Source organism: Phytophthora cinnamomi, assembly GCF_018691715.1.
Source record: "Phytophthora cinnamomi strain GKB4 chromosome Unknown Contig104, whole genome shotgun sequence".
Classification (NCBI taxonomy): domain Eukaryota; phylum Oomycota; class Peronosporomycetes; order Peronosporales; family Peronosporaceae; genus Phytophthora; species Phytophthora cinnamomi.
Window position 1 is genome coordinate 200,396 of NW_027151037.1, and position 12,237 is coordinate 212,632.

The 12,237-nt window shown below is 54.9% G+C and overlaps 2 protein-coding genes across 2 annotated transcripts; one reads left to right on the plus strand and one right to left on the minus strand.

Moving 5' to 3' along the window:
* Positions 1 to 1,225: 1,225 nt before the first annotated feature.
* Positions 1,226 to 3,844, minus strand: IUM83_05911 (Amino Acid-Polyamine-Organocation (APC) Family; the record flags this gene model as incomplete). Its single annotated transcript, XM_067930074.1, has 1 exon — positions 1,226 to 3,844. The coding sequence occupies one exon, from the start codon at positions 3,842 to 3,844 to the stop codon at positions 1,226 to 1,228; it is 2,619 nt and encodes an 872-aa protein (XP_067782672.1).
* Positions 3,845 to 4,578: 734 nt separating this feature from the next.
* Positions 4,579 to 7,161, plus strand: IUM83_05912 (uncharacterized protein; the record flags this gene model as incomplete). Its single annotated transcript, XM_067930075.1, has 1 exon — positions 4,579 to 7,161. The coding sequence occupies one exon, from the start codon at positions 4,579 to 4,581 to the stop codon at positions 7,159 to 7,161; it is 2,583 nt and encodes an 860-aa protein (XP_067782670.1).
* Between the last annotated feature and the right edge of the window lie 5,076 nt (positions 7,162 to 12,237).

Genomic DNA, 12,237 nt, shown 5'->3' on the forward strand with positions numbered 1-12,237 from the left:
GTTTGGTGTGAACTTCGGTGTACGTTCGATGACCGAACGTACCGAACTTCACTGACTTCGTCGTCTCCATCCTCCTCGTCGCGTTCAATGTCGTCCTCGACCTCGTCGTCTTCACTAACGTCGTCTTCGTCCGCACTGCCCGCAGTACCAAGCAGATAAAGCGCCTTCTCTTCGTAGTCGGGGTCGTCACCGGTGCTTTACTGCTCCTCGTCAACTTCGTCAAAAGCGGATATCACATCAGCAAGCGCGCTGTCGTCCGAATCTGGGTCTTTCTCTATGCCGAATATCTGACGCACCGCGCGCGCTTCCCATCGCTCGTTGCTTCTCTGGTCGCGCGCGTGCGACCTGGGCCTCGCCCCATCTTCACCTCGAAGATGGCGGTAGCGCTCCGGGTGCGTATGCTTCGGCCTTCGATTACAAGTCGACTCTCATGCGCGTCGCGGCGTTCTCGCGCGATATTCGCCGCCCGCTGTGCCTCCAGCACATCGCGATCGTGGATTGGAAGCGGGGGCACATTCCGCAGCGCTGCCCGAGGGTCTCCTCGAAGGTTTCGCTGATGCTCGCGAAGCCGACTCCGCTGCAACTCCGCGCTGTGGCGCTGCGCGCGCGTCACATCGCCTCCTTGATTCGTCGGGTCCTCCGGCGCGCTCGCCTGGTAGAAATTTGTGTCCGTCAAAGCAGTTAATCAAGCGGGAGCGCTTTCGAGCGTACCGTGCCGGTTGTTCGCGCCATTCACGTGCGGGGACCTTCATTCTTGATTCTCTCTCCAAGGGGGCCGATCGTCGAATACCATTCAATTGGAGGGAGCGGGTGCAGGGCTTACTTTTCGAAAAATCAGGACAACAAACGGTAAGGAAATTATCGTCGCCTCCCTCTCCAAATTCAACCCGACCCTCGAAAACTGGCTTGATCTGATCTACCAAATATCCACCGCATTCGACACTGAACTTGGAACCAAGAATTGGTGGTAGCAGCGTGTGCCGGGTTTTTGCTATAGCACGCGTGAAATTCGCATTCAGGTGTTAAATAGACGAGATTAGCCAATCATATCTCATGATATGAATTTGTGTAAGTTACCTAAAACCTTTCTGAGCGGACCAGAGAAGCAACATTTTTTTCAGAAAGAATTGGGCCGATTTGGCGAAATGGCAATTTAGTTGTTGTCATTTGTGAAGTACTTCTTAACCCAGCTCAAGTAGCCCCGATAAAGAGAAAAAAAAACAATCTACAAATACACCTTCTCGGACTCATCGGCCAGTGAGTGCAGCGTGATGCTTTCGACGGTGCAGTCCTCAATTGGGAGCAGCTCGCCACCTGGGATACGCAGGTCGCAGTTGTGAACCTCTGGTGGGTACTCCTCCTTGGTCAATAAATCCGTGAATCGTGCCGCAAAGTTGGTCTCTCTCGACGTCATGACTCGGTCGATGGGCGTAATGACCACGATAAAAGAAAACCCAATCACAATCGCGATGCCTATGAACGTAGCGATAGCTGAGCTGAGCGGGATGGAGTATTTGATCTTCTTCCTCTCCGTGTCGCCGTCCAAGCGAGTGCTCCCCAAATACAAGCTGCTTGCCCCCTCTGGAACATCATCCAGAGTCACCGTCTTCGTCGCCGCGTCTTGGAAGAGGTAGTACAGCGCTGAAGTGTACATGGCTTGACGGGGGTCATCCAAATAGTAGTGGTTGTTCTCTATTTGAGTGATGAACGAGTCGACGAGAACCGAGCAATTCAATTCGCCAAGGCTGGCATCGGTCCAGGTGACATCGCTAAAACGATCCTTCTGGGCGTACTCCCACAAGTGTCGCTCGTTAGTCTTGGGGTACAGCAGTGGTTGAGCATTGAGCGTCACAAGTTGGACGGGGTTGATGAATCTGGCATCCATCCGCCCCGACGGAAGAGTGCTGTTCCCAACAACCAGGACCGATCGAGTTTTCGCGCTTGGGTTGGTAGTATTCTGAAGTTCGTGGACGAGGCCAGAGCAACCGCCCGGTACTCCGCACCCAGCGTTGAACATCTTGCTCACATCTTCCAGCTTCCAGTCGAGCTTGGCAAACGAAAACACGAGATGTCTCCGTGGGTTTATCATGTAAGGGAGCGCTTCTTGCTCGTCAAAAGCGTCGCCCGATATGTAAGTTCCTGCTCCGTAGAGGAACGCTGAGTCTTCCTCTGCAGTACACCCCGAAGGCAGGAAGTTCAAGTAATCGCTGCCATACGTCATGTCCTCCACCGAGCAGCCCGTCAAGTACGGCAAAAGCAGGATTTGCCTCTTGAAAGCGACCATGCCGGACTCGTCTCGAAAGATGCAATTTGAGGACCCGCAGGTCCCAGCAGGGCTGCTGTAGAGGTAAATGGACGTGTTGCAGTAGATCTGGTCGAGCTGGGCGAGTTGCGCGGCCGTGTACAAGCTTGTGTCGTAGACGTTGGGCGACAAGGTCCCGTTGGCAGAGCAGTCGGTGCTCAGGTTCCGGTACTGCACCGACGGGTCCAGCGGGATGTCGAGCGTCAGCATCGTGAGGTTCAGCTGCGACGAGATCGCGTACGTCTCGAACAGGAAGGTCGTCTCATCAAGAGAAAGCTGCGTCGACTCGTTCAAAGTTTTGTTCATTCCAACTAGAACCGTAGTCACGAACGTGTCCAGGTTGTGTGTCGATGAGTCTGTGATGTTGGCCAGCAGTTGCAGCGAGCTGACGGCTCCGTTGCATTTACGCATGCCGGCGTACTCGCTGGTGTTGTCGAACGTGCTGAACGTGTTTTGGTCCGAGTCATCTTGGTCGTATTTCCCATCAACCCACGAGCACGGGTACGCTGCAGACACATCGGCGTCCGACACGGACCTCTCGAACAGAGCTTTGCCCTGCAGGAACATCTCGTACCCGGTCAACAAGTCAAAACCCGTTTCCGCTTGAAACCCAGCGAAGGCGTCGGCGTCGAGGTAACTGGCTGTGAAGTTAACAGAGTTGGTCAGATCTGCGCCGACCGGCAGCGCGTCGTAGTTCCACGAGCTCAGGGTGAATCCGTAGCCCACCGACGTCGAGTCGATGCTCTTGACCGTCGGCATCTTGCTGGTGTCGTTGATGCTGGTCTCCAGACTGGCCTCGCTCAACGACGAGTTGCTGGAGAGCAGGCACGACGACCCGGACTGGATAATAAAGGGCTCGACCTCCTGCCGCACCGCAGTCCTCAAGATGGTGTTCTGCACGTCGTTGGCGTCGGACGTGTCCGAGAGCCCAAGCACCGACGTGACGAGATCGTCCTGCACGAAAATGTGCTCCACGCCGACGATCGTGTGCTTGATGTTCATGGACGTGATGCCGACGTTCACGACGTACATGGTGAACGGGGTGAACCACCAGAGCACGGCCTTCTTGACGTTGCCGCGACCGTCCCGGACGTTCTGGCCCGGGTGCCACGGCAGGTTCCCGAAGTACGTGACCATGACGGCCAGGAAGACGAAGAAGGCGAAGTTGAGCAGCTCGCCGGCGGCGGCGGAGATGTAGCCGTTGAGCAACTGGTAGGTCTCGACCTTGTTGTCGGCGTTCTTGGAGGACCCGACGGCGTCGCTGATCTTGGAGCCCATGGTCACCTCGGACAGGAAAATGGCCATGAAGCCGATGAGCACCCCGTTGCTGATCAGCACGATGGCCAGGAAGGGCACGGCTCGCAGCTTCACGTCCGGTTCCACGTGCTCTCCGTTGAGCAGAGTGTCGCTGCGGAGGAGAGAGGTGCCAATGGCATTGTTGTTGTTGATGATGATGTCGTTGTCGTTGTCAAAGTCCCCCGGGAGGTTCTTGGTGGGGGTGTCCACGACTGCGTAGACGTCCGAGGGCGACTGCACGTCCATGGTTGTTGGGGAAGTGCGGGTGTGCCCCAAGTGTCCGAATCGCAAGTGGCAAAGTCTGTCGTCGGCTGGCAGTGACAAACAGGCAGGTGCAGAGAGCAACGCATGTAGCCTTGGTTAAGCAACTTTGACGGAGACTTTGACGTCTGGGTGACAGCGCCCCGGTGATATATCACCAGGTCAGATGCTAGGCGATGGACGCGAAGCATGAAAACTTGCACCAAAACCAGCAGTTGGATAGAGTGAGTGCTGCATCGAAAGCTATTGCAGGTGTTTTATTTTGCACGAAGGTCGCAATGCACCCAGGAACGCATTTAATCGCAATCGACGCGACGCATTCATTTATTCCTCTGGTCGCCTGTGTCTCGCCTTGCTTTAGCTCTGCATCCACCCAAACACCAGCAGCAACGCAGGAAACCCAGCAGGTGCCTGGAGCCAGCAGCAACGGCTACAAAATGTGCCTGTACATACCGTAGCTGCCTGCTGGTTTTCTACCGTGTGGCGATGCCCTCTACGCCATGTTCAAGCACTGCAATGGGCCATCGCTCGATGCAGCCATTGGCAATGGCTGCATCGAGCTCGCCGTCGGTACCCACCGCACACTTCCACCTGGCCCATGCGCCCTGACACCAACTTCGCCAGCTGCTCGCTCGCTCACAACGCGAAAGGCGTCGAACGCAGCATATCCTAGCACCTTCACTTCGCCTTTCACTTCCAGTCGCGCATACCCCACAACCATGTCTAAGGCGGACCCCGTCGACGTCGAAAAACCCGTGGACATCGCGCTGCTGGAAGACAAGCTGGAGGCCAGCTCCCCGACGCTCGACATCACGCTGGCTCCGGCGCGGCTGGCCTTCCACGTCGCCGTGCTCTGTCTCTTCATCGGGGCCTTCACGGGCGTCGCGCTCTGGGGCATCACACTGCCGGAGACCGTGTACGACAAGGTGGGGTCGTCCACCAACGCCGACAAGAAGACGGACACATACAACTTCCGCTCCGGGCTCGTGATGGCGTTCGTGGAGGTGGTTATGGGCTGGTGGCTCGACAAAATTCAGCCGGCGTACATCGTGTTCCTGCACAACCTACTCTGGTCGGCCAAGGAGGTGTCGGCCCCCAGCAAAGTGGTGGGTCGGATCCGATCCGTCGTGCTCGTCGTCGTCCCCATCGTGGTCGTGCTAACGCTGGGCAACAGCATCCGCGGCTTCCAGGCCTCCAACAGCACCGTGGGCTACAACTCGACCATGATCCTCGACGACTTCCAGAAGTCCCAGTCCAGCATCGAGAAGTTGCAGGCCGCGGCGCTCAAGAACGAGTCGGACGTGCGCCGTCCCAGCGACACCATCCTGCAGAACGCGGTGCGGCAGCAGACGACCCCGTTCAGCTTCATCGCGAACCCGACCTGCACGCAGCAGAACTCGTCCGTCACCTACGCGGGCGAGAGCTTGGCGCCAATCAACGTGGACGATCTGGCGTCCATCGCCGTCGTCTACGGCTTCTACTCGAACGAGTGGAACACCGAGGTCAACTTCATGAACAAGACGCCCGACGCCAGCTACTCCATCGGGTACTCGGACGCCCAGGGCAACACGGACTGGCCGGAGGCGTTCGACATCAACGACGTGGTCGACCTCTTCTTGCACGGCACCGTCATGATGGAGCGCGCGGTCGCCAACTCCGAGAGGCGACAGCACAATTGCTCCGAGTCCGACGGCCGAACGGACCTCGACGTGTTCCCGAACGACTCCATCAGCACGGGCGGTTGGACGTACGCCGACGACGGGACGCGGATCTGCCAGGGCCCCGCCACCTCCCTCTTCACGCTCATGGAGGCCGTGGGCAACATCACCTCCGTCTCGATCGATTCCGTCATGAGCCTGGTCACCGAGGGACTCAACAAGTCGTTCCCTAGCACCTTCGCGATGGACGAGACGACGCTGTCTCTGGAGAAGCTAAGCCTCACGGACCAAATGAGCATCGAAGCATTAACCATCGACGTCGTCCTCAACACTTCGATCGTCTACGGGGAGTCGTTCGAAGGCGCTGCATGCGACTTCTACGGGGCGTGTCCGTCGAACGCAACGAGCTCGAGCTCGAGGGACACCAATGCGAGCTTCATCCCTGACTACGTGTGGAGCTACTACAGCACCAGCTTCTGCGGCAACACGTCCTGCGTCTTCTACGACGTCAGCAACACGTTCAACCTGCAGAAGGAGGTAGGGGTCATCCCCGTAGTGGACAACTGCTCCACTATCAGCTACGACGCTAACTACGGAGGATGGTATCCCATCGGGTGCGAGAAGCTCTCGAACCAAGCAGTCATCTATGGCATCGGCTCGTACATCACTGGCGACACGTTCGCGTACGGCGGCCTCGACGGAGAATACGAGGTTTTCGGAGACAGCTTGGACATGTACGTGGGCCCGTACATCGTCAACCCTCGACGCCACATCCAATTCAGCTTCGCGCTGGTATCGTGGCAGACGGACCCAGTGCACCAGGACTTCGACGCGCAGTGCGATGTCAACGGAGAAGATGGGGGCGATTGCAACGGTATGTGGTACCAACTCCCTCAAACCAAGCGCTACCTGTTCGCTGGAGAGGACGTACTCCCCGTAAGCGATATCATGGAAGGGGATTTCCACTCCCCGACACCGTTGGTGCAGTTGAACGCGCCGTCCTTCTTGATTCAAGGCACGCCGACCGAGTTGGAGTACTTGAACCTCGACAATTTCGCGAATACCCAGTGGAACGCCAGCTTGAACGAGACGCTCGGCAGCGACGCGTGCTCGTCGCTGATGGAGTCGTATCTGCTGCAGCTGGAGGACAACCGATACTACTTGGAGAGGCCGCTGGAAGTCATGTACTCTTCGATCTTCTTCTTTTTCATGCAGAACGCTGCCGTGACCGACCTCACCTCTTCATCGTCCTCGTCATCTTCAAGTTCAACTCCCTCAACGTCGTCGGATCTCCTTGCCAACGTGCAGCTTAAAGGGGATCGTCAGCTCCGCCGAATCGCCATGTCGATCCCTACGAATTCATTCTGGATCTCGTTCGTGGGCTGTGTAGCTCTAATAGCCATCATGTTCATCATCCTCATCTTCCCTACTCGACGCGCCGAGTACTTCGAGCCAGGAACTACCACTGCGGAAAAGTATGTGGCGCTGAAAACCGACGCCGACTACCCGGATCTCGTGTACAAGAAGATGCTCGTGCCAGCAAAGAACATCGGAGTCGATTCGCCGATCATGGACGCCTTCCGTGTGGAAAGCATGACGCTGGTGCACCGCACCGGAGAAAGAACACAGACCATTGAGCTGTGACGTTGCACTATTGGAACATATTCCCCTCGGAGTTGCCAAAGGGAACTTCATAAGATGTTTCGACGACCAAGTTAATAGTTTTAAGCATGTTGGTCACAAAGAGACGGTCATTAGTGATGGAAAAGAATATTAGATCGTCTGCTCTATTTTGTTGTTCTGTTTTGCTGTGATGGTCACTAATAGCACACCTTTTGTGAAAGCGTAAGAAACAAGAAACGACACCACAAGAAACGAATCGAGCGAGAATGAAAAGGATCAGGATCAAGTCTCTTTCCGGCAAGCCGAGTACTGAGTTGTCGGTCGTAAGGCGCAGTGGCAGTAGGGGATCCATGCACACAAGAGCGGATGCATGGCAGAAACTTCTGCTCCGTCCGGACATCCATGGCTGCCTCACCTTCTCCAAGTTGCGCTGCGTGATTTCGATCGTCTCGATCGCGTTGCTGGCCACAGACATTCCTCGCTCCGGACTCGGTGTACGTCGTCTCGGTGACTACTACCAAGTGTCAATCATGCCGGACACCGTTGCTCGCTTTGGTCCCTACGACTACCCGGTTCGACACGTTTGGCGAGCGAGCGACGAGATAAGCGGAATAGACAAGTTTTACGGGCTGGAGGGAGCAGACCCTGTCGACTCAGCCAACGTGTGGTCCTACCAGTACGACACAACCTCTATAGGACTGCGCGGCGCTGTAGAACTGCTCAACGTGACGGCGTATCCCGAGTCGCTACTTTACAAGGGGAAACAGGGGAAGGAAAACAACCAGAACGGTATTCTTGACCTCAACACCACGTTTTTCATGCTGGATGCGTTCATCTCCGCAGCACGAGCGAAGCTACGAGTTCGAGAAACTGAGCCAGGTGCCGCCACCCCAGAAGTACTTCGCTTTGGGACCAAACACTTCTGGGTAGATCGCGTGTACCAATACTTGACTCAGTTTGTGAAGCCCAACCGAATGTGGAGCCTCCACACGTTGCATGTCCCGCTAATATCTCGCCAAACACGTTCACTTCACCTGTGCACAGCTACATCCAGAAGCGACCAGCCACTTCGTCCTAGATTTTGCTCTTACCCAGGTATTTGGAAGTGCGCTCACCCTGCAAATGCATCGCTTCCAGCGGTGCATCTGTCTGACCAAATGGACATTCGCTTTCAGGAGTTCCAGAGACGATATCCAGATCTAGTGCTTGATGTAGCACTGATCTCTACTCACAGGCCGTCCATGATTTCGGGGACCTTGAGCTACACGTATTTTAACTGCGAAGACCAGGAGATCGTCGTGTTAACCCGAGGGCGGCGCTGTGCTGAAAATGATACCGCATCGAGCGAGTGCACGACGGTCTTTGTCGATGACTACCGCTACGAGCGCGAGATACTGCAGACGAACGTTGTAGACTGGTATTTCTTCATTGCCATGATGCGCGGGGGTGCGCAAGGCTACTTCTGGGTCCGGTTGATTCTTCTTTACCACGCAGCCTTGATCGCCGCAGATCAACCTGGAGTCGACGAGGAGCTGCACTGGTACTCTCGCGGCTTATCTGCTGTTTTAACTGTGTTTAAAATCCCGTTCCAGGTCGTAGTTTACAGCAGCGTGCTGCCTGTTGTTGGCTATGTGCTGGCGCTCCTTTTGGATGGCAACTTCATGGAGATTTTTCTGGACTCGTACTGGTCGACGCTAGAAGGCGTCACGAGGATTGAGTTCTTGCCTTTCTTGAACTTAGCTGTGACCCAAATGCGCTCTGTGTGGCTAATGGCACTACTCGTGGATTTGATGGTACTGGTGGCGAGGAAACCAATCAGCGGTTCGGAGGAAAAACTCCCTGGCATTCGCGGACTTGCGATCAGCTTCACCTCGGCACTGACGGTCATTGGACCGTACAGGCGGAAGGAGTTCCGGACTACCGAAATCGTGAGAACGATACGTTTTCCTGGTGTCGGTCAAAGGATGGATACAGTGCGGGCCACCCCTCAATGGTACTTTAACGAGTCCACGTATTTGTTTGACAACAGCACGGCAATGCTACTAATGTGTGTCGGAGCTGTGGCTGTACTAGCGGGCGCAGCGCGACTGGTAGGCTTCGCACGGCGTGAAGACCAAGGCTTGGTCTTGGTGTCAACTCTCAACGTCCCCTTTGGGACAGAGCTTCTTTGGCCCACCTCCTCCTTGAGCATTCGGTTCAATGCATTGACCAGTTCCACACTGTACCAACACGATCGGGCGAGTTTTGCAAAAATTTCCCCTGAACCCCGGCAAGGCCCAGCCTCGACACTGCGAGCACCTCCACAGATTTCATGGTTTCAACCTAATAGTGCACATCTGATCGTTCGAGAGAGTTCGACGTCTTCATGTTGGTCGGAATGGCGTCTGTGGCGTTTCTGCTGTTGCAAACGAGCTACGGCTATGCCTACGAACTCGTGTTTCCTGCTACCAACAGGAGGTTTGGCTTCACGCACAACACAATCGCACTCGATCCTGCAGCTCATGAACATTGCAATGATGACGGACCCGTGGAACTTCTTTTGGCTCCGAGTGCTTGGAATCAACTTGTACTTGTACACGATTCGGCCTGCTCGGCCGTCACGTTTTACTCTTATGTCGTACGCTGTCCTTTTGCCGTACGCTGTCATTTTGCCGTATGCTGAAGACGAAATGGAGGAACGCACCGGGCTCAGCTGTGATGATTTCCAACTCGAGGACTCATTGAACTCCAGGGTACTCCCAATGCCCACGCTGCTCCAAAGCGGGTGACGATTTCAAAGCAATTAACAGTTTTTCCTCAAATATACCTCGACTGGACTTCACAGTTCCAGAATCGAGCTAAACGTGGTGCATGTCCGTTTTCCAGCGTCGAAGTCGATTTAGCCCAGCTCCACATCTTCACATTTGAGCGTTCGTCGGAGGCTGTGATTTATGGCAAACATTTACCCAGTGCGGCGTGGAAATCCACACACTCGCGTTTCCGAAGGCGAAGACGATCGGAGTCACAGCGCAAGAACACAAACGTGGGTCAGGACAAGTGAGTGGCAGAAGCACCTCACCCAACCAGATATCGGCAAGTGCGTTGCGCTCTCGAAGATACGATGCATTTTCACGCTGGTGTCACTTTCTCTGCTCCTGACCGACATACCGCGAACGGGGCTCGGAGTAAGAACCCTGCATGAGTATTACCCGATACAGCTCATGCCTAGCACCGCCGTTCGCTTTGGGCCCTTTGACTACTCCGTCATACATGTCTGGCGTTCAGAATCGAGTTCCGCCGAGTACACAGGACTCAAAGGAGATCAACCCGTTTCGGAGCTCGGGTGTGGCCGTACCAGTACGACACCCTGTCTGTCGGTTTTCGAGGTGCGGTCGACCTGCTGAACGTGACGGAGTTCCCGGACTTCTTGCTTTATAAACCGAAAAGCGGCGAATCGAAGAAAGATGCAGATAGTCTGATCGACTTACCAACAACTTTCACGATGCTGGATGCCTTCATGACTGCCGCACGAAACAAACTGCGACCACTAGGAAATGAGTCGGCAATTCTACGCTACGCCACCAAGCACAATTGGATCGACCGTATACACCACTACGTGGTGCGGTTCGCCTCGACGAACCCTGCCTGGAGACTGCACTCGCTTCACATTCCTCACATCACCAACACGACGCAGTCTCTCGCAATATGCTCGAAAGCAAAGCGTCCCCCGCTTCGACCTCGCTTCTGCAATCACCCCGGTATCTGGAAAGTCAACAATCCGATGAGTGCATTGCTGCCTTCGGTTCGGCTCTGGGATCACATGGATCTACGACTCCAGGCTTTCAGAGAGCACTACTCGGATCTCGAGCTGGATGTGGTGCTGTTGTCGTCACAGAGGCTATCCGCGACGTCGGGTTTGCTGCAGTCGACCTACTACAACTATGAAGCCCTGGAGATCGTCGTACTCACAAGGGGGAGGCGGTGCGTTAACACAGAGTCCTCGGGACCATCTGCTATCACGTGCACAACGGTCTTCATAGACGACTACCGCTATGAGAGCGATCGTGTCCAAACTATCCTTGTCGACTGGTATGACATCATTGCCTTCCTGCGAGGAGGTGCACAGGCCTACGTTTGGGTCCGCTTGGTCTTGTTAATGTATGGTGCCTGCGTAGTTGCTGGACAACCAGTGGCTCGAAAGAAAGCGGTCGATTCCGTGTTGTTGTCAACTGTATGGATTGTGTTAAAGATTCCGTTCGAAGTGGTTGTGTACTCCAGTTTGCTGCCGATCAGTGGTTATGTGATCGCACTGCTGTTGGATAGCAGCTTCATGGACATTTATCTCGATTCCTTCTGGGCCGCAGTGGGGGGATCAATCAACATTGGGCTGGTGTCGTTTCTCCGATCCACTGCAGTGCAGATGCGCAACGTTTGGCTGTTGGCATTCCTCGCGAACTTAGCTGTGTTTGGAGTAACGAGAAGTCGAGGCTATTGGGGAGATGGGATTCCTGCCATCCGAGGTCTAGTCATTTGTTTCACGTCGACTCTGACGGTTTTTGGTCCGTACAAGAAGACCACCTATCGCAACACCGATATCATCAACTTGTTCGAGATTGCTGACGAAGGTCAAACAATGGATATCGTCCGCAGCAACCCTGTCGGTCATTACAACATCTCCAATTACTTCTTTGACGACAGTGCGGTTATGTTGCTGTTCTGCACCAACGTCGTCGTTTGGCTTGCAATTGCCATACAAGTTGTGGGGTATTTGGCATCACGGCGGAGCCATTTGCGCTATGAAACCAGGGGGATAATTTTGAGCACGACGCCTATGGTTCCATGCGGGGCGCACCGACTTTGGGTGACATCAGTCTTGACTATCCAATTTTACGTCCCAACGCGAGTGCCGACCACAACGAAAACAAGTTCTTCGCGAACAGCATCACCGTTAGGTGTCATTATGAAAGGTGAGAATTCTCCATTGCAAACAAAGGTGAAACCATTCAATTCGCAAATATTGCCACGAATTCGTTCATGGAGGAGCACCTCGCGAAGGCATCTGCTGGGCGAAGAGGATTACAACTCCATCGAGTTTCGATCCATCCTGCAGCTCATGAA